Source organism: Bombina bombina, chromosome 4 (assembly GCF_027579735.1).
Source record: "Bombina bombina isolate aBomBom1 chromosome 4, aBomBom1.pri, whole genome shotgun sequence".
Taxonomy (NCBI): domain Eukaryota; kingdom Metazoa; phylum Chordata; class Amphibia; order Anura; family Bombinatoridae; genus Bombina; species Bombina bombina.
The window spans coordinates 247,730,335-247,758,063 of NC_069502.1; the positions used below are offsets into that span (position 1 = coordinate 247,730,335).

The following is a 27,729-nucleotide window of genomic DNA, read 5'->3' on the forward strand; positions in this document are numbered from 1 at the left end:
TGACTTTTCTCAGTTCATGGGCAGTTATTTTGCGCCTTGGTTTTTCCACACGCTTCTTGCGACCCTGTTGACTATTTTGAATGAAACGCTTGATTGTTCGATGATCACGCTTCCGAAGCTTTGCAATTTTAAGAGTGCTGCATCCCTCTGCAAGATATCTCACTATTTTTGACTTTTCTGAGCCTGTCAAGTCCTTCTTTTGACCCATTTTGCCAAAGGAAAGGAAGTTGCCTAATAATTATGCACACCTGATATAGGGTGTTGATGTCATTAGACCACACCCCTTCTCATTACAGAGATGCACATCACCTAATATGCTTAATTGGTAGTAGGCTTTCGAGCCTATACAGCTTGGAGTAAGACAACATGCATAAAGAGGATGATGTGGTCAAAATACTCATTTGCCTAATAATTCTGCACTCCCTGTATATATCTATCTATCAATCATCTATCTGTCTATCTGTCTATCTATCTTTCTATCTCTACCTATCTTTCTGCCTGTTTGTTTGTCTGTCTATCAATCTTTCTCTACATATCTGTCTGTGTATCTATCTATCTATCATCCATCTGTCTTTGTGTCTATTCATTTCTCTATCCATCTGAACATGTATATCTTGCACAAAAAGGAACCCCTGCTTCTATTGGCTTAGAGGGAATCGGAGAACATAGACACAAACCACATAGCTAATGTAAACAGAACAAGGCAACAGGGAGGTGAGATGCAGGTAACAATAACGTAGTATTAAAGCCTAGACCAGAGCTTTTTCCAGAATGCTGTGCAAATCTGAAGGGAATGTATTTCAGAGCTGTGTGCCTATTACTGATCACAATCTCCCAGCTTTCTATAATTACCGGGTTTAATGCTTGCTGATGCCTGTGAGTTATGTACTAAGGGAACATTTGCTGAACATACTGGGACCACTTTTGCTGAAGTCTGATTGATCAAGCGTAACCTGGATACTGCACATTGTACTATGAGTAACCTGTGTAGTTTCCTTAGTTCTTCTGATATTTGGTTATACTTCTTCTCAATTTATTTTTTGTATTTTATTGTAAAGTGGATATTTCTGTATTGTCAGAATGTCAAGTGAGCTTCTGTCCCAAAGACCAGAATTGCATAGACATGCACTATTCATTTATTTGTTTTTTACCATGTTAATTATGCTCATCTATATGCATGTTATAAATGTGTATACCCTAGTTCAAAATCCCCAAATCAGACTGTGACTATTTGAGTTACAGTGTTTGTATGGCCTGTAGGGGTGGGAACAGCTAACCCAGTATATGTGTACATACTGTAACAGACTGCCTGTCTGCCTGGGACCTGCATAGCCCTCTAGGGTTTTAAGGAAATCACGTCCAAACTGTTGTCAAGTTAAAAAGGCCCGCAGCCTCTTTATTTCTACATCACAGTAGAAGTCCAGCAAATTAAACAAACAGCAAGTTTTCAGCATATATCCAGCAAAATAGCAACAGTCTGTTTAACACTGGTTTATTCCAGTATATTGCACTCCACTCCAGCACTTTCCTTCACCACAATGACATACATCTCTCTCCTTACTCAATTAAATGGACAATCTACCCGAAAATGTTTATTGTTTAAAAAGATAGATAATCCCTTTATTACCATTCAACAGTTTTGCATAACCAACACAGTTATATTAATATACTTTTTACCTCTGTGTTTACCTTGTATCTAAGCCTCGGCAGACTGCCCCCTTATCTCAGTGCTTTTTACAAGCTTGCATATTAGCTAATTAGTGCTGACTCATAAATAACTCCATGTGATTGAGCACAATGTTATCTATATGGCAAACATGAACTAGCACTATCTTGCTGTGAAAAGCTGATAAAATGGGCAGCCTGCAGAAGCTTAGAAACAGTCACAGATTTAGAGGTTTAAAGGTAACAATGTAGGCTGTTCAAAGTTGGGGTATTGGTAGTAAAGGCGTTATCTATCATTTTTTAAAACAATACAAAAAAAACCAAGTAGACTGTCCCTTTAATGAGACCTTTATAGCCTCAGCAAACTCCAGGGGAGCTTAATCAGACTCATTAACTTAGTGAGAAAGAACCCAGTAAAATCTGGACTGGATCCTGTACATTCAATTACCCAGGGAACCCATAATAACTAAAGAAGTTAGTTTAAGCACATTCTTTCCATGGGGCTGTCTGTATTATCCCACATATCAGGGTATTGACTTCATAAAACACTGGTTGCTAAATACACCCCATCCACAGCCCTTACATACAGTACATACACATAAAGCATTGGAACAAATGAGACAAGAGAGTGCTAAAGAGGAAACAATAATTTTCATGTCTCCTCTGCCAAGTAGGTGTCAAATTCTGCAGATCATTGCTAATATCTTCAGTGTAAAAGGAAATGCACTACTGGGAGCTAGCTGTACACATCATGTGAGCCAATGACATGAGGCATATATGTGCAGCCACCAATTAGCAGCTAGCTCCTAATTGTGCATTGCTGCTCCCGAGCCTACCTGTGTATATTTTTCAAAAAGGATACCAAGATAACAAACGGCTAGATTTAGAGTTTTGTCGGTAAAGACCCGCGTAGCTAACGCTGCTTTTTTTCCCAGCGCACCCTTAAGACAACGCTGGTATTTAGAGTTGTCTGAGTGGCTGCGTTAGGCTCAGAAAAGGGAGCGTTGAGCATAATTTACCTTCTCTTCAACTCTCAATACCAGCGTTGCCTACGGTAGCGGTAAGCTGGAAAAACGTGCTTGTGCACGATATCCCTATAGGAAACAATGGGGCTGAGCTGGCTGAAAAAAAACCTAACACCTGCAAAAAAGCAGCGTTCAGCTCCTAGCGCAGCCCCATTGTTTCCTATGGGGAAACACTCTCTAAGTCTGCACCTAACATGAACCCCCTAACACCCCTAACCTTACACTTATTAATCCCTAATCTGCCGCTCCTGCTATCGCTGACACCTGCATTATGATATTAACCCCTAATCTGCCACTCCGGATACCACCACCACCTACATTATCCCTATGAACCCCTAATCTGCTGCCCCTAACATCGCTGACACCTACATTATATTTATTACCCCCTAATCTGCCCCCCAAACGTCGCCGCTACCTTACCTACACTTATTAACCCCTAATCTGCTGACCGGACCTCGCCGCCACTATAATAAATGTATTAGCCCCTAAACCGCCGCACTCCCGCCTCGCAAACACTATAATACATTGTATTAACCCCTAATCTGCCCTCCCTAACATCGCCGCCACCTACCTTCAATTATTAACCCCTAATCTCCCGCCCGCAACGTTGCCGCTACTATAATAAAATTATTAACCCCTAAACCTAACGCTAACCCTAACACCCCCCTAAGTTAAATATAATTTAAATTAAACTAAATAATATTCCTATAATTAAATAAATTATTCCTATTTAAAACTAAATACTTACCTATAAAATAAACCCTAATATAGCTACAATGTAACTAATAGTTACATTGTAGCTATTTTAGGATTTATATTTATTTTACAGGCAACTTTGTATTTATTTTATTATTTTAACTAGGTACAATAGCTATTAAATAGTTAATAACTATTTAATAGCTACCTAGTTAAAATAAATACAAAATTACCTGTAAAATAAATCCTAACCTAAGTTACAAATACACCTAACACTACACTATCAGTAAATTAATTAAATAAATTAACTACAATTAGCTAAACTAAAATACAATTAAATAAACTAATCTATAATACAAAAAAACAAACACTAAATTACAAAAAAATACAAAAAATTACAAGAAGTTTAAACTAATTACACCTAATCTAAGCCCCCTAATAAAATAAAAAATCCCACCAAAATAAAAAAATGCCCTACCCTATTCTAAACTACAAAGTAACCAGCTCTTTTACCAGCCCTTAAAAGGGCTTTTTGCGGGGCATTGCCCCAAAGTAATCAGCTCTTTTACCTGTAAAAAAAAATACAACCCCCCCCCCAACATTAAAACCCACCACCCACATACCCCTACTCTAACCCACCCAAACCCCCCTTAAAAAAACCTAACGCTAACCCCCTGAAGATCTCCCTACCTTGAGTCGTCTTCATCCAACCGGGCCAAAATCTTCATCCAAGGTGCGCAGAGAAGGTCCTTCATCCGGTAGAAGTCTTCATCCAGGCGGCGTCTTCAATCTTCATCCATCCGGAGCGGAGCGGAGCCATCTTCAAAGGAGCCGACGCGGAGCCATCCTCTTCAACTGACGACTTCCCGACGAATGAAGGTTGGGCATCCCTTCAATTCCGATTGGCTGATAGGATTGCATCAGCCAATCAGAATTAAGGTAGCAAAAATCTGATTGGCTGATGCAATCAGCCAATCAGATTGAAGTTCAATCCGATTGGCTGATTGGAACAACCAATAGAATGCGATCTCAATACGATTGGCTGATTGGATCAAGGTAGGGAGATCTTCAGGGGGTTAGCGTTAGGTTCTTTAAGGGGGGTTTGGGTGGGTTAGAGTAGGGGTATGTGGGTGGTAGGTTTTAATGTTGGGGGGTTTGTAGTTTTTTTTTACAGGTAAAAGAGCTGATTACTTTGGGGCAATGCCCCGCAAAAAGCCCTTTTAAGGGCTGGTAAAAGAGCTGGTTACTTTGTAGTTTAGAATAGGGTAGGGAATTTTTTTATTTTGGTGGGATTTTTTATTTTATTAGGGGGCTTAGATTAGGTGTAATTAGTTTAAACTTCTTGTAATTTTTTTTGTTGTAATTTAGTGGGGGGGTTTTGTATTATAGATTAGTTTATTTAATTGTATTTTAGTTTAGCTAATTATAGTTAATTTATTTAATTAATTTATTGCTAGTGTAGTGTTAGGTGTATTTGTAACTTAGGTTAGGATTTATTTTACAGGTAATTTTGTATTTAGTTAAAATAAATACCTGTAATTTTGTATTTAGTTAAAAGTTGCCTGTAAAATAAATATAAATCCTAAAATAGCTACAATGTAACTATTAGTTATAGTAGCTATATTAGGGTTTATTTTATAGGTATTTAGTTTTAAATATGATTAATTTATTTAATTATAGGAATATTATTTTGTTTAATTTAAATTATATTTATGTTAGGGGGGTGTTAGGTTTAGGGTTAGAGTTAGGTTTAGGGGTTAATAACTTTATTATAGTAGCGGCGACGTTGGGGTTGGGAGATTAGGGGTTAATAATTGAAGGTAGGTGGCGGCGATGTTAGGGAGGGCAGATTAGGGGTTAATACAATTTATTATAGTGTTTGCGAGGCGGGAGTGCGGCGGTTTAGGGGTTAATACATTTATTATAGTGGCGGCGAGGTCCGGTCGGCAAATTAGGGGTTAATAAGTGTAGGTAAGGTAGTGGCGACGTCGGGGGGGGCAGATTAGGGGGTAATAAATATAATATAGGTGTCGGCGATGTTAGGGGCAGCAGATTAGGGGTTCATAGGGATAATGTAGGTGGCGGCGGTGTCCGGTCGGTAGATTAGGGGTTAATTTTTTTTATTAGAGGGTTTGCGATGTGGGGGGGGCCTCGGTTTAGGGGTACATAGGTAGTTTATGGGTGTTAGTGTACTTTATAGCACAGTAGTTAGGAGCTTTATATTCCTGTGTTAGCCCATAAAGCTCTACTGACTTCTTTTTGCGTCTGGAGTCTTGTCGGTAGAGGGTCTACCGCTCAGTTCTTCCAAGACTCCAAGTACCAGCGTTAGGCAAATCTCATAGAAAAGATAGGATACGCAATTGACGTAAGGGGATCTGCGGTAGCCTGGAGTCGCGGTAAGGAAGTGAGCGGTAGACCCTTTCCTGGCTGACTCTAAATACCAGCGAGCGGCCAAAAGCAGCGTTAGGACCCCTTAACGCTGCTTTTGACGGCTAACGCAGAACTCTAAATCTAGCCGAAAGTAAATTTGAAGTTTTCATGCTCTATTTAAAGTTTAATTGTAACTTTCCTGTCATTTTAAATGAAAGATTGTTATTCATTCACATTATAATCATTCCAAGACTTTTTACCTGCATAGAGGATGATACTGTTGCAGTAGAACTCGCCATAGGCAGTACAATTCGCCATATGCAATAGAATACTCGCTATAGGCAGTACAATTCGCCATATGCAATAGAATACTCGCCATATGCAGGAATACTCGCCATATGCAGGAATACTCACCATATGCAGGAATACTCGCCATATGCAGGAATACTCACCATATGCAGGAATACTCGCCATATGCAGGAATACTCGCCATATGCAGGAATACTCGCCATATGCAGGAATATTCGCCATATGCAGGAATACTCGCCATATGCAGGAATACTCGCCATAGGCAGTACAATTCGCCATATGCAATAGAATACTCGCAATATGCAGGCACAAGTGTGGTCAGTCTTAACTAGGACTCTAGAATTAAAACCTCTGGTTTTGTCTGCATTTAATTGCTGCAGACTGGCAGTCGTCCAGTATTAGCTGCCCAGAAAGTTCTAATCATCTAAACCATCAAGGAGGAAGATGAGAGTGGGAATATTTATAGGCAGATTTCTGTACTAAAATGTGTATGTTAGCACCGTACGGTGCTCGTCTAAAAATATATCTTTACTTGTTTAATCTCACCAGTGGATCTTTTATTTACCATGTAGCTATAATTGTTCTTGTAATTTATTTTATAGGATTTTCCCAAGTGAATCTTAAGGCCAGAGCCACATTTTATTTATATGACTCTGATTTTTATGTTTTTAGGTTTCTAATTACCTTGAGAAAGTATAATATCTATAAAAGCTATTTCCTTCTGGTTGATAGAGAATCCCACTGTTATTAGAGCATGAATTGTTCCGTGTGAGATGCTTTGTCTTATAATCATAAAAACTCATTTGTTATAATAATATTTCACTGAGAATAAAAAACACCACCAACTGCCGCTCAAAAATGTTGAGATTTATAGAGATTTTTAACCATCATGCATCAGACTGGTCAGTGGTGGGATCAGCTCCTTTGAAATCAATAGGGTAATTTCTGTCTTGTTAACGGGATAGGAAAGCCAACATGAAACTTGCATGATTCAGATAGAGCATGTCATTTTAAGGCACGTTTAAATTTACTTCTATTTTCAAATGTACTTTGTTCTCTTGGTATCCCTTGGGGAGAAAGAATACGCACATATCCTACACTAGTGGGAGCTAGCTGCTGTTTGGTGTCTGCACACATTTGTTTCTTGTGATTGGCTACCTAGATGTGTTCTGCTAGCTGCCAGTAGTGCAGTGATGTTCCTCTAGCAATGGATAACAAGAGAATGAAGCTAATTTGATAATAGAAGTAAATTGAAAAGTTGTTTGAAATTGTATGTTCTATCCGAATCATGAAAGAAATATTTGGGGTTTCCTGTCCCTTTAACTTCCTGCAGCATAGAACCACTTCCACCATCAAGGATGCTGGCATCATAAAAATGTTAAAGAAAAACCGTTAAAAACAAAGTAGCAAAAAAACAATATAAAACTCTGCCCAAATATATGCATAAAAGCTAGAAAATAAGAAAATTTAAAAAATAAATATAAAACAAAAAACAACATACTTCATAAGGAATATGGAGTCACTGTTTTGGTGAAAAATATGGACCACACCTCAAGAATGCCCTGAACCAGCACAGATCATTCACCGCCAATTTGCAAGATCTCTGATTCAAATACAGTTCTGTCCAGCGAGAATACTTTCACTTAACAAAACAAACATTCAAATCGTTAATATTCACACACATTTACAGTTCTCATTTTGCAAACACATTTTCTAAGTGTTGCAGTTGTGTTTATTGTTTTTCTGCGTTTCTAGCAGTTCATTTTGTTGCGTGCAATATCCTTTATTGTGCCTTTTAACACAACTATAGATGTTAAAGGCAGAAACACCCACTGTTGATCCGCTAGAAAAGACAGTTAAAATGAGCCTCAATTAATGCTTTCTTGCCTAAACAGTAAGAGTTATAAGACCCCCCTACTGCATAACGAGCATCTATGAATCCAACCCTTTGAGTGAAACATGATATGAGTTAAACATAATTTTAGATTCCTGGAGTTAGATAGCGGAGTTTAGCTAATTTGTCATTTTTCCATCAGGAAGGATTGGCATCAAGTAAACAACATTGTAAAGAAACATAAAACAAACTGATATAGTTGTATTATTAATGTAAAGTGCATACTGTAACTATACAAATAAATTGCATGAACAAATATGTGATCGGAACATTAAAGATCTTATTGTGAAGCACAATTGTAAAGTCTTTAGATTTGTTCCATCGTTCCCCAACCTTTGCTTCTTCTGATTTGCTTGGACATAAAACCCATTACAATGCATAAGAATTGCCTGACAAAAGCATGCTAGGATTTTTGGGGGGTTTCTTTTTGTAATCTATTCCAGTCCTTTTTTTTTTCATTCAACCTATTTTGTAATGTAATCACAAAGTACTAAAATAGCTTTTCTTTGCATTGGAGGGTTAATAAAAATGTCTATTTACATAACAAGACACAATGTAATAATTATGCCTCTGAATGTGTTGGAATCCTGGATGTTAAGGTTATATTTATGTGACAGGTACATGCCCGAACGCATGGGAAGTGGTCTTGCCAATCAGATTAATAATCCTGAAGTTGAAGTTGACATAACAAAACCAGATATGAGCATCCGACAGCAGATTATGCAGCTAAAGATCATGACAAGTCGCTTACACAATGCATACAACGGAAATGATGTGGACTTTCAAGACACAAGTAAGTAGACAACTTGACACTGGTCTAGAGGCAATAAAGAGTGTTTGCACCTCAGGCTGCTCCTGCTAGATATGACCAAGCTGCAAGGTCTGTAAGTGTACGCTTATGGTTGCCAGGTGCCCAGTATTCAACCGGACAGTCCAGTATTTAAGTAAATTATCCAGTAAAATGTATACAAAAATACTTGACACTTAATTGTCCATTTTTTAAAGTCTCCTGAGGGGCAGTTAAATTTTAAAAGCCTCTTATGTCTCAATACTTTACAAATATGACCTTTAAAGAAAATACTACTCAGTGTGTTACTGGCAGGCAAAGATAGTAAAAAAAAAAGCCACTCTCCAGTAATGTTAAATTACTGCTCTTTGTCTGTTACGTGTAGCCACTGGGTTAAAATCACTGCTCCGTGCTTTTATGGGGATCCATAGTGGTATAAAAACACTGTCCTATGTGTGCTACTAGCAGCCAAATTGGGTAAGATCACTGCTGTGTCTGCTACTCAGCCAGATTACGAGTTTTGCGTTATGAGCGGCTCGGTAATAACTTGCAAGTTATTTTCACCGCTCACCTTTAATAGCGCTGCTATTACAGGTTTGCAAAAGCCCGGCATTAGCGGGCAATATGGCTCCAAATCGCACACAAATACCAGCGCTGCTTTGAGCTGGTTTTACGTGTTCGTGCACGATTTCCTCATAGACATCAATAGGGAGAGCCGGCTAAAAAAAAGCCTAACACCTGCAATAAAGGAGCATAAAGCTCCGTAAGGCAGCCCCATTGATTCCTATGGGGAAAGAAAATTTATGTTTACACCTAACACCCTAACATAAACCCTGAGTCTAAACACTCCTAATCTGCCGCCCCCAACATCGTCGACACCTACATACATTTATTAACCCCTAATCTGCCGCCCCCAACGTCGCCGCCGCCACTATACTAAAGTTATTAACCCCTAAACCTCTAGCCTCCCACATCACTAACACTAAATAAATATATTACCCCCTAAACCTAACCCTAAGTCTAACCCTAACACCCCTAACTTTAATATAATTAAAATAAATCTAAATATAAATTACTATTACCTTACCTAACTAATTCCTATTTAAAACTAAATACTTGCCTATAAATTAAATCCTAAGCTACCTACAATATAACTGTTACATTGTAGCTATCTTAGGTTTTATTTTTATTTCACAGCTAAGTTTGTATTTATTTTAACTAGGTAGACTAGTTACTAAATAGTTATTAACTATTTACTAACTACCTAGTTAAAATAAATACAAACTTACCTGTAAAATAAAACCTAACCTGTCTTACACTAACACCTAACATTACACTACAATTAAATAAATTAAATTAATTAAATACAATTAACTAAATTACAAAAAAACACTAAATTACACAAAATAAAAAAGAAATGATCAAATATTTTTAAACTAATTACACCTAATCTAATAGCCCTATCAAAATAAAAAAGCCCCCTCAAAATAAAAAAACCCTAGCCTAAACTAAACTGCCAATAGCCCTTAAAAGGGCCTTTTGCGGGGCATTGCCCCAAAGAAATCAACTCTTTTACCTGTAAACAAAATACAAACAACCCCCAACAGTAAAACCCACCACCCACACAACCAAACCCCCAAATAAAATCCTATCTAAAAAAACCTAAGCTCCCCATTGCCCTGAAAAGGGCATTTGGATGGGCATTGCCTTTAAAAGGGCATTTAGCTCTTTTCCGTTGCCCAAACCCTAATCTAAAAATAAAACCCACTCTATAAACCCTTAAAAAAACCTAACACTAACCCCAGAAGATCCACTTACAGTTTTTTAAGACCGGACATCCATCCTCATCAAGCTGTGAGAAGTCTTCATCCAAGCGGGCAGAAGTCCTCACCGAAGCCAGAAGAAGTTTTCATCCAAGCGGCAAGAAATGGTCCTCCAGGCGGGCAGAAGTCTTCATCCAGACGGCATCTTCTATCTTCATACTTCCGACGCAGAGCGGCTCCATCTTCAAGACATCCGGCACGGAGCATCCTCTTCTGTCGACGGCTACTGAAGAATGAACGTTCCTTTAAGGGACGTCATCCAAGATGGCGTCCCTTGAATTCTGATTGGCTGATAAAATTCTATCAGCCAATCGGAATTAAAGGGTAAACAATCCTATTGGCTGATGCAATCAGCCAATAGGATTAGGATTGAGCTTCAATCATATTGGCTGATGCAATCAGCCAATAGGCTTGAGCTCACATTCTATTGGCTGATTGGAACAGCCAATAGAATGCAAGCTCAATCCTATTGGCTGATTGCATCAGCCAATAGGATTTTTTACCCTTTAATTCCGATTGGCTGGTAGAATTCTATCAGCCAATCGGAATTCAAGGGACGCCATCTTTGATGACGTCCCTTAAAAGAACCTTCATTCTTCAGTAGCGTTGACAGAAGAGGATTCTCCGCGCCAGATGTCTTGAAGATGGAGGCGCTCCGCGTCGGAAGGATGAAGATAGAAGATGCCGTCTGGATGAAGACTTCTGCCCGCCCTGAGGACAACTTCTTGCAGCTTGGATGAAGATTTCTCCCGGCTTCGTTGAGGACTTCTGCCCGCTTGGATGAAGACTTCTCCCGGCTTGATGAGGATGGATGTCCGGTCTTCAAAAACTGTAAGTGGATCTTCGGGGGTTAGTGTTAGGTTTTTTTATGGGTTTATTGGGTGGATTTTATTTTTAGCTTAGGGTTTGGGCAATGGAAAATAGCTAAATGCCCTTTTAAGGGCAATGCCCATTTAAATGCCCTTTTCAGGGCAATGGGGAGCTTAGGTTTATTTAGATAGGATTTTATTTGGGTGGTTTGGTTGTGTGGGTGGTGGGTTTTACTGTTGGTGGGTTGTTTGTATTTTTTTACAGGTAAAAGAGCTGATTTCCCCGCAAAAGGCCCTTTTAAGGGCTATTGGCAGTGTAGTTTAGGCTATGGTATTTTTTTTATTTTTGGGGGGGAAGTTATTTGGATAGGGAAATTAGATTAGGTGTAATTAGTTTAAAGGGACAGTAAACCTAAAAAATAATGTTATATAATTCTGCACATAGTGCAGAATTATATAACATTATTTTACTGCTATAGTTATAAAACCCTTTTTTCCCTTTTAATATTTAAAAAACATGCCGCTTTTACAGACCCGCTCTCTGCTGAGCGGGTCTGTTTTTTTTAGTAAGCGCATCGGGCCAGCTGTATAGTCACAGCCCGGCCCGACCGCGCCATAACATTAAGTGAAGCTCGCTCCTGCTGTCAGACAGAGCAGGAGCGAGCTGCACTTAGTCTTATGGCGCGGTCGGGCCGGGCTGTGACTATACAGCTGGCCCGATGCGCTGAGTAAATATAACAGACCCGCTCAGCAGAGAGCAGGTCTGTAAAAGCGGCATGTTTTTTAAATATTAAAAGGAAAAAAAGGGTTTTATAACTATAGCAGTAAAATAATGTTATATAATTCTGCACTATGTGCAGAATTATATAACATTATTTTTAGGTTTACTGACACTTTAAATATTTGATAATTTCTTTTTTATTTTTTTTGTAATTTAGTTAATTGTATTTAATTAATGTAATTTATTTAATTGTAGTGTAATGTTAGGTGTGTGAGGCAGGTTAGGTTTTATTTTACAGGAAAATTTGTATTTATTTTACCTAGATAGTAAATAGTTAATAACTATTTAGTAACTAGTCTACCTAGTTAAAATAAATACAAACTTAGCTGTAAAATAAAAATAAAACCTAAGCTAGCTACAATGTAACTATTAGTTATATTGTAGCTAATTTAGGCCTAGATTTAGAGTTTGGCGTTAGCCGTGAAAACCAGCGTTAGAGGCTCCTAACGCTGGTTTTAGGCTACCGCCGGTATTTGGAGTCATTAAAAAAAGGGTCTAACGCTCACTTTTCAGCCGCGACTTTTCCATACCGCAGATCCCCTTTACTTCATTTGCGTATCCTATCTTTTCAATGGGATTTTTCTAACTCCGGTATTTAGAGTCGTGTCTGAAGTGAGCGTTAGAAATCTAACGACAAAACTCCAGCCGCAGGAAAAAAGTCAGTAGTTAAGAGCTTTCTGGGCTAACGCCGGTTTATAAAGCTCTTAACTACTGTGCTCTAAAGTACACTAACACCCATAAACTACCTATGTACCCCTAAACCGAGGTCCCCCCACATCGCCGCCACTCGATTACATTTTTAACCCCTAATCTGCCGACCGCCACCTACGTTATACTTATGTACCCCTAATCTGCTGCCCCTAACACTGCCGACCCCTATATTATATTTATTAACCCCTAACCTGCCCCCCACAACGTCGCAGCCAGCTACCTACAATAATTAACCCCTAATCTGCCGACCGCAAAGCGCCGCCACCTACGTTATACTTATGTACCCCTAATCTGCTGCCCCTAACACCGCCGACCCCTATATTATATTTATTAACCCCTAATCTGCCCCCCTCAACGTCGCCTCCATCTGCCTACACTTATTAACCCCTAATCTGCCGAGCGGACCGCACCGCTATTATTATAAAGTTATTAACCCCTAATCCGCCTCACTAACCCTATAATAAATAGTATTAACCCCTAATCTGCCCTCCCTAACATCGCCGACACCTAACTTCAAACATTAACCCCTAATCTGCCGACTGGAGCTCACCGCTATTCTAATAAATGTATTAACCCCTAAAGCTAAGTCTAACCCTAACACTAACACCCCCTAAATTAAATATAATTTTAATCTAACGAAATTAATTAACTCTTTTTGAAATAAATTAATCCTATTTAAAGCTAAATACTTACCTGTAAAATAAATCCTAATATAGCTACAATATAAATTATAATTATATTATAGCTATTTTAGGATTAATATTTATTTTACAGGTAACTTTGTATTTATTTTAACCAGGTACAATAGCTATTAAATAGTTAAGAACTATTTAATAGCTAAAATAGTTAAAATAATTACATATTTACCTGTAAAATAAATCCTAACCTAAGTTACAATTAAACCTAACACTACACTATCAATAAATTAATTAAATAAAATACCTACAATTACCTACAATTAAACCTAACACTACACTATCAATAAATAAATTAAATACAATACCTACAAATAACTACAATGAAATAAACTAACTAAAGTACAAAAAATAATAAAGAACTAAGCTACAAAAAATAAAAAAATATTTACAAACATAAGAAAAATATTACAACAATTTTAAACTAATTACACCTACTCTAAGCCCCCTAATAAAATAACAAAGCCCCCCAAAATAAAAAAATGCCCTACCCTATTCTAAATTACTAAAGTTCAAAGCTCTTTTACCTTACCAGCCCTGAACAGGGCCCTTTGCAGGGCATGCCCCAAGAAGTTCAGCTCTTTTGCCTGTAAAAAAAAACATACAATACCCCCCCCCCAACATTACAACCCACCACCCACATACCCCTAATCTAACCCAACCCCCCCTTAAATAAACCTAACACTAAGCCCCTGAAGATCATCCTACCTTGTCTTCACCTCACCGGGTATCACACCGATCCGTCCTGGCTCCGATATCTTCATCCAACCCAAGCGGGGGCTAGACATCCACTGAAGAAGTCCAGAAGAGGGTCCAAAGTCTTCATCCTATCCGGGAAGAAGAGTAGATCCGGACAGGCAACCATCATCTTCCAAGCGGCATCTTCTATCTTCATCCGATGAGGACCGGCTCCATCCTGAAGACCTCCACCGCGGACCCATCTTCATCCGGCGACGTCCAACTGAAGAATGACGGTTCCTTTAAGGGACGTCATCCAAGATGGCGTCCCTCGAATTCCGATTGGCTGATAGGATTCTATCAGCCAATCGGAATTAAGGTAGGAATATTCTGATTGGCTGATGGAATCAGCCAATCAGAATCAAGATCAATCCGATTGGCTGATCCAATTGAGCTTGCATTCTATTGGCTGATCAGCCAATCGGAATTAAGGTAGGAATATTCTGATTGGCTGATGGAATCAGCCAATCAGAATCAAGATCAATCCGATTGGCTGATCCAATCAGCCAATCAGATTGATCTTGCATTCTATTGGCTGATCGGAACAGCCAATAGAATGCAAGCTCAATCTGATTGGCTGATTGGATCAGTCAATCGGATTGAACTTGATTCTGATTGGCTGATTCCATCAGCCAATCAGAATATTCCTACCTTAATTCCGATTGGCTGATAGAATCCTATCAGCCAATCGGAATTCGAGGGACGCCATCTTGGATGACGTCCCTTAAAGGAACCGTCATTCTTCAGTTGGACGTCGCCGGATGAAGATGGGTCCGCGGTGGAGGTCTTCAGGATGGAGCCGGTCCTCATCGGATGAAGATAGAAGATGCCGCTTGGAAGATGATGGTTGCCGGTCCGGATCTACTCTTCTTCTCGGATAGGATGAAGACTTTGGACCCTCTTCTGGACTTCTTCAGTGGATGTCTAGCCCCCGCTTGGGTTGGATGAAGATATCGGAGCCAGGACGGATCAGTGTGATACCCGGTGAGGTGAAGACAAGGTAGGATGATCTTCAGGGGCTTAGTGTTAGGTTTATTTAAGGGGGGTTTGGGTTAGATTAGGGGTATGTGGGTGGTGGGTTGTAATGTTGGGGGGGGGTGTATTGTATGTTTTTTTTACAGGCAAAAGAGCTGAACTTCTTGGGGCATGCCCCGCAAAGGGCCCTGTTCAGGGCTGGTAAGGTAAAAGAGCTTTGAACTTTAGTAATTTAGAATAGGGTAGGGCAATTTTTTATTTTGGGGGGCTTTGTTATTTTATTAGGGGGCTTAGAGTAGGTGTAATTAGTTTAAAATTGTTGTAATATTTTTCTTATGTTTGTAAATATTTTTTTATTTTTTGTAACTTAGTTCTTTTTTATTTTTTGTACTTTAGTTAGTTTATTTCATTGTAGTTATTTGTAGGTATTGTATTTAATTTATTTATTGATAGTGTAGTGTTAGGTTTAATTGTAGGTAATTGTAGGTATTTTATTTAATTAATTTATTGATAGTGTAGTGTTAGGTTTAATTGTAACTTAGGTTAGGATTTATTTTACAGGTAAATTTGTAATTATTTTAGCTATTAAATAGTTCTTAACTATTTAATAGCTATTGTACCTGGTTAAAATAAATACAAAGTTACCTGTAAAATAAATATTAATCCTAAAATAGCTATAATATAATTATAATTTATATTGTAGCTATATTAGGATTTATTTTACAGGTAAGTATTTAGCTTTAAATAGGATTAATTTATTTAATAAGAGTTAATTAATTTCGTTAGATTAACATTATATTTAATTTAGAGGGTGTTAGTGTTAGGGTTAGACTTAGCTTTAGGGGTTAATACATTTATTAGAATAGTGGTGAGCTCCAGTCGGCAGATTAGGGGTTGATGTTTGAAGTTAGGTGTCGGCGATGTTAGGGAGGGCAGATTAGGGGTTAATACTATTTATTATAGGGTTAGTGAGGCGGATTAGGGGTTAATAACTTTATTATAGTAGCGATCAGGTCCGCTCGGCAGATTAGGGGTTAATAAGTGTAGGCAGGTGGAGGCGACGTTGTGGGGGGCAGATTAGGGGTTAATAAATATAATATAGGGGTCGGCGATGTTAGGGCAGCAGATTAGGGGTACATAGGGATAATGTAAGTAGCGGCGGTTTACGGAGCGGCAGATTAGGGGTTAATAATAATATGCAGGGGTCAGCGATAGCGGGGGCGGCAGATTAGGGGTTAATAAGTGTAAGGTTAGGGGTGTTTAGACTCGGGGTACATGTTAGGGTGTTAGGTGCAGACGTAGGAAGTGTTTCCCCATAGCAAACAATGGGGCTGCGTTAGGAGCTGAACGCGGCTTTTTTGCAGGTGTTTGGGTTTTTTTCAGCTCAAACAGCCCCATTGTTTTCTATGGGGGAATCGTGCACGAGCACGTTTTTGAGGCTGGCCGCGTCCGTAAGCAACTCTGGTATTGAGAGTTGAAGCTGCGTTAAATATGCTCTACGCTCCTTTTTTGGAGCCTAACGCAGCCTTTATGTGGACTCTCAATACCAGAGTTATTTTTATGGTGCGGCCAGAAAAAAGCCGGCGTTAGCTTTTCGGGTCGTTACCGACAAAACTCTAAATCTAGCCGTTAGGGTTTATTTTATAGGTAAGTATTTAGTTTTAAATAGGAATTATTTAGTTAATGATAGTAATTTTTATTTAGATTTATTTTAATTATATTAAAGTTAGGGGTGTTAGGGTTAGACTTAGGGTTAGGTTTAGGGGTTAATAACTTTAGTATAGTGGCGGATGTGACGTTGGCGGAGGCAGATTAGGGGTTAATAATATTTTAGTAGTGTTTGCGATGCGGGAGTGCAGCGGTTTTAGGGTTAATATGTTTATTATAGAGGCGGCGATGTCCAGAGCAGCAGATTAGGTGTTAATAATTTTGTTTTAGTCTTTACGATGCGGGAGGGCCTCGGTTTAAGGGTTATTAGGTTGTTTATGAGTGTTAGTGTACATTGTAACACTTTAGTTATGAGTTTTATGTTACAGCTTTGTAGCGCAAAAACCCATAACTACTGACTTTCAGTTTACGGTACGGATCTTGTAGTTATAGGCTGTACCGCTCACTTTTTGGCCGGACAGGAAAACTCGTAATACCGGCGCTATGGAAGTCCCATTAAAAAAGGACTTTTTGAAAGGTGCGGTAGTTACATTGGCCCCTATTTATGAAAGTCTGGCGGACCTGATCCGACAGTTTGGATCAGGTCCGCCAGACCTCGCTGAATACGGCGAGCAATACGCTTGCCGTATTCAGCATTGCACCAGCAGCTCACAAGAGCTGCTGGTGCAACGCCGCCCCCTGCTGACTCGCGGCCAATTGGCCTCCAGCAGGGGGGTGTCAATCAACCCAATCGTACTCGATCGGGTTGATTTCCGGCGATGTCTGTCTGCCTGCTCAGAGCAGGCGGATAGGTTATGGAGCAGCGGTCTTTGTGACCGCTGCTTCATAACTGCTGTTTCTGACGAGCCTGCAGGCTCGCCAGAAACACGGGGCATCAAGCTCCATACAGAGCTTGATAAATATGCCCCATTGCGTTACGGCTAAAAAAGTGTGCGGTACAGCTATACCTGCAAGACTCGTAATACCAGCGGTAGTGAAAAAAGCAGCGTTATGACCCATAACGCAAAACTCGTAATGTAGCCAACTGTTAGTTAAGGATGCAAAATCACTACTGTGTCTGTTACTGGCAGTTTTTAAGGAGGTAAGATCACTACTGTGTCTGTTTCTGGCAGTCTAGGCAGTCTAGAATTTGTTTTGTTTAAAAAGATAAATAATTCCTTTATTACCCATTCCCCAGTTTTGCATAACCAACACAGTTATATTAATACTTTTTACCTTGTATCTAAGCCTCTGCAGACTGCCCCCTTATTTCAGTTCTCTTGACAGACTTGTATTTTAGCCAATCAGTGCTGACACACAAATAACTCCATGGGAGAGAGCACAATGTTATCTATATAGCACACATAAACTAACGCTGTGTAGCTGTGAAAAACTGTCAAAATGCACTGAGATAAGAGGCCGCTTCAAGGGTTTAAAAATTAGGATATGAGCCTACCAAAGTTTAGCTTTCAACAAAGAATACCAAGAGAACAAAGCAAATTTGATGATAAAAGTAAATTGGAAAATTGTTTAAAATGCATGCCCTATCTGAATCATGAACATTTGATTTTGACTAGACTGTCCCTTTAAGAAGGTAAGATATTTGGTTTGTGTGCTAATGGCAGCTAATGGGATAAAACTACTACTGATTTATGAAAATATATATGGCTGTTTCAAGGGTGGAGCCTAAGATAGATATTTGGGGAGGAGCCATTGTGTGACCCCACCTACCACCTGTTCCAAGTTACTTTTAGATGATCCAGTATTTTTGTTGAGGACAGCTGGCATCCCTATGTACACTCCATAGATTGTTAAGGAGCATTTTAAATGTTTCTCACTGAGGGCCTATTTTCTGAAGCTCTCAACTCTGGCAAGAATATTTATAACATTCCCTCAGTACTACAAGGTCCTTCACAGGACTCTCGAGAGGCAGATATTACTTTGAGAGAGGTGTAACTTGCCTAGTGGGTTCTCTACATTTTTTTAATGTGAAGGAGCAACACAAACTAGCATTTTACAGCTGGCGTTACCACTGTTTTAGCTCAACAAATGCTTTCTGGCGAGCTTGTCTCAAAATACACAATGCCCTTATTACATTGATAGACAAAAAGAGACATAGTGCTGCGAAATCTGTTGCCGCTCTACAAATAAACATTATACCATGTTTGTAAAACAAATGCAAGTACACTAAAAACACCACTTTTTGATTGATTTGTATTTGTTAAAAAAAAATTGCTTCAGATGCGCTCTCTTAAATTCAACCCATTCCAGAGAGCTTCATCTATGCATGTTGGAGAGCTTTTGAGAATTGGGCATTGAGAGATAAAAATACAGTGCTCAGTGAAATGCATATAACTCACTTTAGACGTACTTATTATTTACCACGCCTTATTTAGCACCATTTTGATTCATAGTGCGATCAGCATTTTCATCAAGTTGTTACTTGGTTGTGGGAAACTTGTAGAGTATTTATAAAGCATTTTACATTTGTAATTGTTGGGGCTTTATCTCAAAATTAAAGGGATAATAAACACCTTCTAATTACAACAGTCTTCAAATAGATTAACAGCAGAGTCTGAACAGATCCTCCAGTTGTTTTTCAGTAGTCAAACTCCACCTACCATTTGAGGATAACTTGGGCTTGAGTTGTCAGGTTTGGCTTCAGTGGAAGAGATAATTTAACAATCTGCTAATTGGGTTGATATATGGGACAAGGTTAGGCTTGTGAATTCTGTCATGTGCACTTTAAATTTTTAGGACTGGAAAATCCACAATTTTCTAACTTAAAGGGTAAGTATACCCTATTTTTTTTTCTTGTTCCCAATTAATTTTCTTTTCTATGACATGGAGAGTCCACAACGTCATTCCAATTACTAGTGGGATATTCAACTCCTGGCCAGCAGGAGGAGGCAAAGAGCAGACCAGCAAAGCTGTTAAGTGTAACCTCCCTTACTCATAATCCCCAGTCATTCTCTTTGCCTCTGTCAATAGAGGTTGTGCGAAGATGGTGTACTTTTCCCTGCAAGCAAGGATTAGGGGCTATGCTGTTTCCATGTCAATCTCTTTAGTAAGAGTAATGGTGGCTATTAGCAGTTAGAAAGCAGCACGGTTGTCTTTGCTTTATTTCTAACATTATTACTACCCCCTTCATAGAAAACCAGGGTTGGTTACTCTGTTGTTTCTTTTTCTTCAGGTCTCTGTTAGCGGTCGAATGAGGCTATCAAACCTGCAGCTGCTTTAACTGCTCAACAGCAGAATTTCCTTGGAGGGTAAGTCTTTTCTGTTATATTTAAATATTCAGGAGGTTTGGGAAGATCAGGGACCTAGTGGGACCTGCCACCCTCAGGAGGGGTATGTATATAATTTTTTAATATATCCGCATAGTTTGGGATATTTGCGGCCGAGCAGTTAACTGAGACATGATTTTTTTGCCGCCCCCATTGACGGTCTAAAGTACAGGATAGACCCAGGCTTTATGATGTGTTGGAACTGGGTATCATATGGTTTGTGATATTGTACCGCACTTTTATATCCATCAATATTCAGTTTTTACGGTTATAAAGGTGTTTTTTCTTTACTGGGTCTCAGTATTGGTATGCACGCTTGTTTTTCCTCAAACTGCGCAGGCTATAATGGCTAACATTTTTTCTCAGCTGCGTAGGTACTATTCTACACAGATAGTCGCGGGCTGGCTATTATCTCTCAGTCCCCTTCATTTATGTATCGCAATTGCGGTGGTATAACCGTCTTGCATTTTTAATGGACAGATAATGGCAGAAAATAGTTAGAGACACCATTTTTACAAATGGTTGTCTCTCTTCTCTATTTTACTCAGATATTCTACTAGCTTTAGTAAGATACTAGGAGTACATTTTTTCTGTAGGCGGACTTTATTACATAGCCCTTGTTCAGCCATGAAAGCTTGGGTGCTCTGCAGCATATGCGCGACGCCATACAGAGAAGGGGATGTATGTGAAGTGATACGGGGCTCTATTGTTTTCGCACCACGGACTGTAGGGTGCTTATATTTTGGAACCCGCTTCCTTTTGGCGCCGCTTTTTGTGAAGTACAAAAGCTTAAGTGTCATAGGTGATTGCTTGTTGCGGCTTTCTTTTATGAACTTTCAATAGCCTATTCTAAATGATTATCAGTGTGCTGATGGGATTTGGAAAATACAGCTTCGGCTCAATCCCTTTTATTTAGGAGCATCCCGGAGAGTAGTTTTTCTCTCTAAATGTGATTTCATACTCATGTTATGTGGAAAAGAGACCTTTCCTTATATTTGGTTTATGCTACTTAGCATTTTCTCCATTATGTTGGCTTACTTGTCATTTATTTATGTGTACATAGTATCTAAAAGTTTTGAGCACCCTTTCTGTTTTCAGTAAGGGTTTATTTTGGATGTGAATCTAAGCCTTAGGTTTTGCTTATATTACCTCTTGTCCTCTGGACATTTTAAGCCATGGTATTAGCATTGATCTGCTAAAATACTTGTAATGTGGGATTACTATTTTTTTTTACACTTTTCAGAGACCTTTTAAGTGTATAAGGGATTTCTTATCATTTGCTGCCATCTTGTGGCAGTCCATGTAGTTTGACTGCTACAGATATCTTCTTTTATTTCAGGAAAGAATAGGTCTAAATTATGTAAATTGATTAAACAATATCTAAATTGATTCTCTGATGTCCCACAGATGTGATACATTCCTCTGGTTTAGAGGTTTTTTACATTCCTCTACTTTAGAGTTTTTTATCCTAGGGATAGTATCAAATTCTACGGTTTAATCCCTGGTATTTGCCTCCATTTGGGGGTATTTTACATGTAGTCAGGACCTAATTTTCATGTCTTTCCATGTATAGATTTTACCTTTGTGGGTATTATGTAGCATGCGTACAATTTTCTTGACGCTGCCATATTTGATTTATATCTGAGCCCTATGGCTCCTTATTATTTTCCTTCTATTAAGTGATCCTTTTTATTGAAGAATCTTGAAATAGGTATGTCCTTTTTATAGCATATTTTCTGAGACTTGTTTGCTCAGGCATATACCTTTTCATATTGAAGAGACTGTTTCTCTGTTTTTTTTGTTTATTTAATTATCCTTAACTGAGATAATTTGCTGAAGTCTACTACTTCATGCATTGTCCTATATATCACATATATATTATCGTGTAAGGTCATTATTCCTTATATCTCCTCATATTGAGGCGATTCCTGAAAGAGTCTGTGTCATATGTCAATCTGTATAGTTTTCTTTTTAGGTTTCCCTACTTGAGTAGGGCACAATATTTTTATCTCCCTCAAGTTGAGGTGAGTTCTGCTATGTCTGAGACATTTTATTCTCTTTTTTTAGAGAAGCCCACTGGTGGCTCAGTGGTAAGTCACTGGGATACATCCCGAGAGATACATGCTTGGATACGAGATGTCCCAGACCCATGGGCCATGAATATAGTATCCCAGGTTTTCAGAATAGGATTCAAGTCTTGCCTTCCAAGGGGCAGATTTCCCCTGCCTCGACTATCCACAAATCAGGTATGAGGAAGGCATTCTTAAACTGAGTAGAGGACCTATCCTCCCTGATAGTAATTATTCTAGTTCCTGTAAGGAAATGGGGTCAAGGATTTTATTCAAATCTGTTTGTAGTTCCCAAAGAGAAGGGAACTCTCCGTCTCAACAAATTCCTCAGGGTTCCATCCTTCAGGATAGAAAATATTAAGTCCATTCTTCCATGGGTTCAGGAAGGTTAGTTCATGACGACCAGAGACTTGAAGGACGCATATCTTCATGTTCCCATTTTTAGCAATCATCTCCAGTTTCTGAGGTTTGCTTTTCTGGACAGGCGTTTCTATTTTGTTGAACTTCAGTTTGGTCTTGCCTCAGCTCCCAGAATATTTACAAGGGTTCTGGGGGCTCTTTTGGGAGTTGCAGTGGAGCCTTACCTAGACGACATCTTGGTTTAGGCATCATTTTTTCATCTAGCAAATCTCATACTGAGATTTTGTTATCGTTTCTACGTTCCTACGGATGAATAGTGAATCTGGAAGAGAGTTCCCTTGTTTCAACTACAAGTGTGTGTCTTAGGGACAATCATATTTTCCCTGTCCATGAAGATTTTCCTGACGGCTGTCAGAAAATCCCAACTTCTTTCTTAGTGCCTTTTTCTCCAGTCTGCTATTCGTCCATCTGTGGCTCAATGCATGGTGTTTGGTCTGATGGTTACTGCCATAGACATCATTCCTTTTCATCAGTTCCATCTGAGACCTCTGCAACTATGCATGCTCATTCAATCAAATGGAGACCATTCAGATCTCTTGCATGAACGCCTAGTTTTTGACTAGAGGATAGATCTGGATCCTCCTAACTAGACTCTATCTCTCGTGATGGATTTCACAGGAACATCTGTCTCAGGGGACTTGCTTCCTGAGACCTTCCTGGGTGTTTGTGACCACGGCCGCCAGCCTGTAGTTTGGGGCTCTCCGAAGACTCAGAGCCTGTGGACCTGGGAAGAGTCTTCTCTTCCCATAAACATCTTGAAGTTGAGATCAATCTTCATTACCTTGACAGCTTGGCTTCAATTATCCTTATTCCGGTTTATTAGATTCCAGTCAGACTTCATCACCTCAGTGGCTTACATCAACCACCAGGGAGGAACTCAGAGTTCCTTGGCCATGAAGGAGGTGACTCACATTCTGCAGTGGGTGGAAGCTCACGATTGTCTCCTATTTGCCATCCACATTCCAGGAGTGGATAATTGTAAAGCGGATTTTCTGAGCAGACAGACTTCTCATCCCAGGGAGTGGGCTCTTCATATGGAAATATTTATCCAGGATAACCCTCAGGTGGGTGGTTCCGGAGTTGGATCTGATGGCGTCTCGTCAGAACACCAAGCTTCAAAGGAACAGTTCAGGGTCAAGAGATCTTCGGCCCGCCTTGAGAGTTGCTCTGAGGGCTCCTTGGTTTTTCGGTCTAGCATTTCTGTTTCATCTGTTTGCTCTCATTCCACGAGTCTTTGCTCGTATCAAACAGGAGAGAGCATCCGTGATTCTAATAGCTCCTGCCTGGCCTCATAGGATCTGGTTTGTGGATCTAGTGAGGATGTCATCTCTTTCACCTTGGAGGTTTCCTCTGAGGAAGGACCATCTATCTCAGGGTCCATTCCTCCATCCAAATCTGGATTCTCTGAAGCTGACTGCTTGGATTGAATGCCTAGTTCTATCTAGACATGGTTTTTGGAAGTGGTCATTGATACTATGCTTCAGGCTCGTTCTCCTGTTACTCGCAGGATTTACAATACGGTATGGCGTAGATACCTTTTTGGTGCAAAGTTTTTCTCCTGGAGTCGGGTGAGGACTCCCTGAATCTTATAGTTTCAGCAGGATGGCCTGGAGAAAGAATTGTCAGTTTCCCCTGGAGTCGGGTGAGGACTCCCTGAATCTTATAGTTTCTTCAGGATGACCTGGAGAAAGGTTTTTCAGTCGGTATTCTGAAGGGTCAGATTTCTGCTATGTCTATTCTTTTGTACAAACGTCTGGCAGTTTTTCCCAGATGTTCAAGCTTTTGTTCAGGCCCTGGTAAGAATCAGGCCTGTGTTTAAACCTGTGGCTCCTCCTTGGAGTCTTAATCTAGTTCTTAAAGTTTTGCAGCTGGCTCCTTTTTGAGCCGGTGCATGTTGTTATAAGGTTGTTGTCTTGGAAGGTTTTGCTTCTCCTTGCTATTTCTTCCACTCGCAGATTTTCTGAGATTTCAGCTCTGCAGTGTGTTTCCCTGTATATTTTGTTTCATGCAGATGAGGCAGTCCTTCATACTAAATTGGGATTTTTTCCCTAATATTGTATAGGATCGAATAATTTCTCAGGAATTTGTTGTTTCTGCTTTTTGTCCTAACCCTTCTTCTCATAAGGAAAGTCTTTTGCATAACTTGGATGTTGTGCGTGCTTTTAAGTTTTACTTACAAGATACTAACAATTTTCGGCATTCTTCTGCCCTGTTTGGTTTTCTCTGGAAAGCGTAAGGGTCAGAAAGCCACTTCTTCTACTCTTTCCCTCTGTTTAAGAAGTATGATTTGTTTGGCTTATGAGACTGCTGGATAGCAGCCTCCTGAGAGAATTACAGCTCATTCCACTAGGGCTGTCTCATCTTCTTCAGGTTTCAAAAATGAAGCTTCTGTGGAACAGATTTGCAAGGCGGCAACATGGTCTTCTTGGCATACTTTTTTCAAGTTCTACAATTTTAATACTTTGCCTCGGCTGAGGCCTCTTTTGGGAGAAAGCTCTTCAAGCGGTGGTGCCTTCTGTTTAGGTCCTCCTGCCTTTGCTCTCCCTCCCTATTCATTCCGTGTACTCTATCTTGGGTAATGGTTCCCACTAGTAATTGGAATGATATTGTGGACTCTCCATGTCATAGGAAAGAAAACAAAATTTATGCTTACCGGATAAATTTCCTTTTTTCCGGACATGGAGAATCCACGATCCGCCCTCTTTTTAATTATAATTTGGCAGTTTTTTGAGTAAACTTCAGGCACCTTTCCTTCTTAATATGGGAAGAGTCCACAGCTGCATTCCTTACTTGTGGGAAATGCACCAGGAGGAGGCAAAGACACCCCAGCCAAAGGCTTAAATATTTCCGCCACTTCCTCATAACCCCAGTCATTCTTTGTCTTTCGTCACAGGAGGTTAGCAGAGAAATGTCAGAAGATTTCGGAGTAGTCTCTTATGGAGGGTAGTACTCTTCAAGATGGAACTGGAGTTTTAAGAAGTCCTGTCAGCCTCTCAGTAAGAGCATGGATGAAAATTAGAGTCCGGAGATGCTGGGAGAGTCTTTCTGCGAAACCATCCCAACTCATATTAACAGCTCCATAAGTAAACAGCGTTTACGAGTTTTGCTGCCTGCTTTCTTCTCTCAAGTCTATGTCAGAAGTGACGCTACTATCTGTCACACTTGAAGGGCCGTGTTACTGTTCCACGGCATAGATTCCGGTAAGATCATTTTTTTTTACATGTATGATAACGCAAGAAGACAGTGTCCCACAGTGTGACACTCTTTATCTGTATAGAATGAAGGGTTAATATCTCCTGAGGGGGATTATTGAACAGTGGGGAATAATCTTATATATTTATTTAACTTTATGCTGCTTTTATGTGTGAGATGTTATAGGCTCATAGGCTGTTATGAAATATACAGGTTTTACTTTCACTTTGTGAGCTGTGCAGCTTACACGTTTGGCATGCTTTTTTCTCATAGCAGAGACGGTTCTGCATTGCGCAGTTTTCATTCCCTCTTTCTTGACCGGGGTGTTTATCAGAGAGGAGTCATAAATCTCTGTACTGTCTGGGTCATAGGAGGTGGGGAATGCCCCAGTCATTGGGGTATAAGGGTGCCGTTTTGTGAATAAAATAATATTGTTTTTATTTTCTATAGTTCTCCGCTTATTGCACTAGCGACGGAGGATTCTGTTACTTTAGAGGGTACTCCCTCTATTCCTAAAGAGTAATTCCTGTTTATATTTTGAGGAGGCCTTAGATCACCCCTCTCAATTATGTTCCGTATGCCTTTATAATGTGATAATATCAAACATGTTTGATACCACTGAGCCATCCACCTCTGAGGAGTTGTCGTCCAGTGAGGTGCGTACCCTTCATTCTTCTCTCTCTACACATGCAGTTTCCCGTAGCATTGCTGATCCTCCATCTGGAGGGGGCCTTTTTTTCACCAGACGTTACTGCGCAGTTCAGACGGTGGTGTCTGCGGCCTTTAATGCTTTACCTCGCCCTGCCAAGCGCAAACGAAAGGTTACATATTGCTCTCCTTCCCTTCATAGTATGAACATTCTGGGTCTGCGTCTGCTGCCTCTAAACCTCCAGCTGCAGAGGAACCAGACTTTAATTTTAGGAATTTGCGCTTTCTTCTAAAGGAAGTTTTTGGGGAATTCCAGAGGACAAATTGCCTGATGAACCTTTGATTCCTAAATTGGGATAGAGTTTGAGGACAGGGTGGTACCTTATCCTTCCCTGCTCCTGTTAGATGGCGAACATTATTAAGAATAAATGGGACAGGATTGGATTCCTTTTTCCCCTCTTCTCCCTTTAACAAATTGTTCCCGGTCCTGGACTCTCTATGGAGTTGTGAGGTTCTGTCCCTAAAAGGGATGGCGCTATAGTCGCCCTTGCTAAACGTACTACTATCCCGCTTGAGGATAGCTCTTCGTTTTAGGAGCCCATGGATAAAAGATGGAAACTTTGTTAAGAAGATGTTTCAACATATGGCGGTGGCTGTTGCCATGGTTGCTGGAGCAGTTACCTATTGGTGCGACTCCTTACGGGATTTGATCGAGGGGGAGGGTCCCCTCGACATTCTTCAGGAAAGAATTAAGGCCTTGAGGTTGCTAATTCTTTTATCTATGATGCTAATATGCAGATTATTCATCTGAATGCTACGGCTTCGGATTTTTCTGTTCAGGCCCATCGGGCTTGGGCTGAAGTCATGGTCTGCGAATACAACTTCTAAGTCTAGATTCCTTTCTCTTCCCTTTCAGGGAATGATTTATCTCCACAGTCTCAGGGGCCCTCCTACCACAAGAGAATATGAACTAGTCTAAGGGACAATTTTTATTCTTTTCGTTCTGATAAAGCACATGTCAGCAGTTCTCCACTAGGCCAGAGCAAAACAAGAGCTCTTGGAAGCCGGCTCAGTCCTGGAATAAATCCAAGCAGAGCATGAAGCCCGCCGAGACGGCATGAATGGATGGTCCCTGGTCCTCTTCTAGATCGTGTAGGGGGCAGTCTGTCGCTCTTTTTAGTTGCTTGG

At 39.8% G+C, this 27,729-nt stretch overlaps 1 protein-coding gene across 1 annotated transcript in view; it reads left to right on the forward strand.

The window, feature by feature from the left end:
* The window catches only part of GPC1 (glypican 1), a 169,176-nt gene that overhangs the window by 127,515 nt on the left and 13,932 nt on the right, over nt 1-27,729 (forward strand). The window contains exon 8 of the mRNA XM_053709863.1: nt 8,577-8,752. Within this exon, the coding sequence (XP_053565838.1) occupies nt 8,577-8,752 (176 nt within the window). The remainder of the gene's footprint in view (nt 1-8,576; nt 8,753-27,729) is intronic.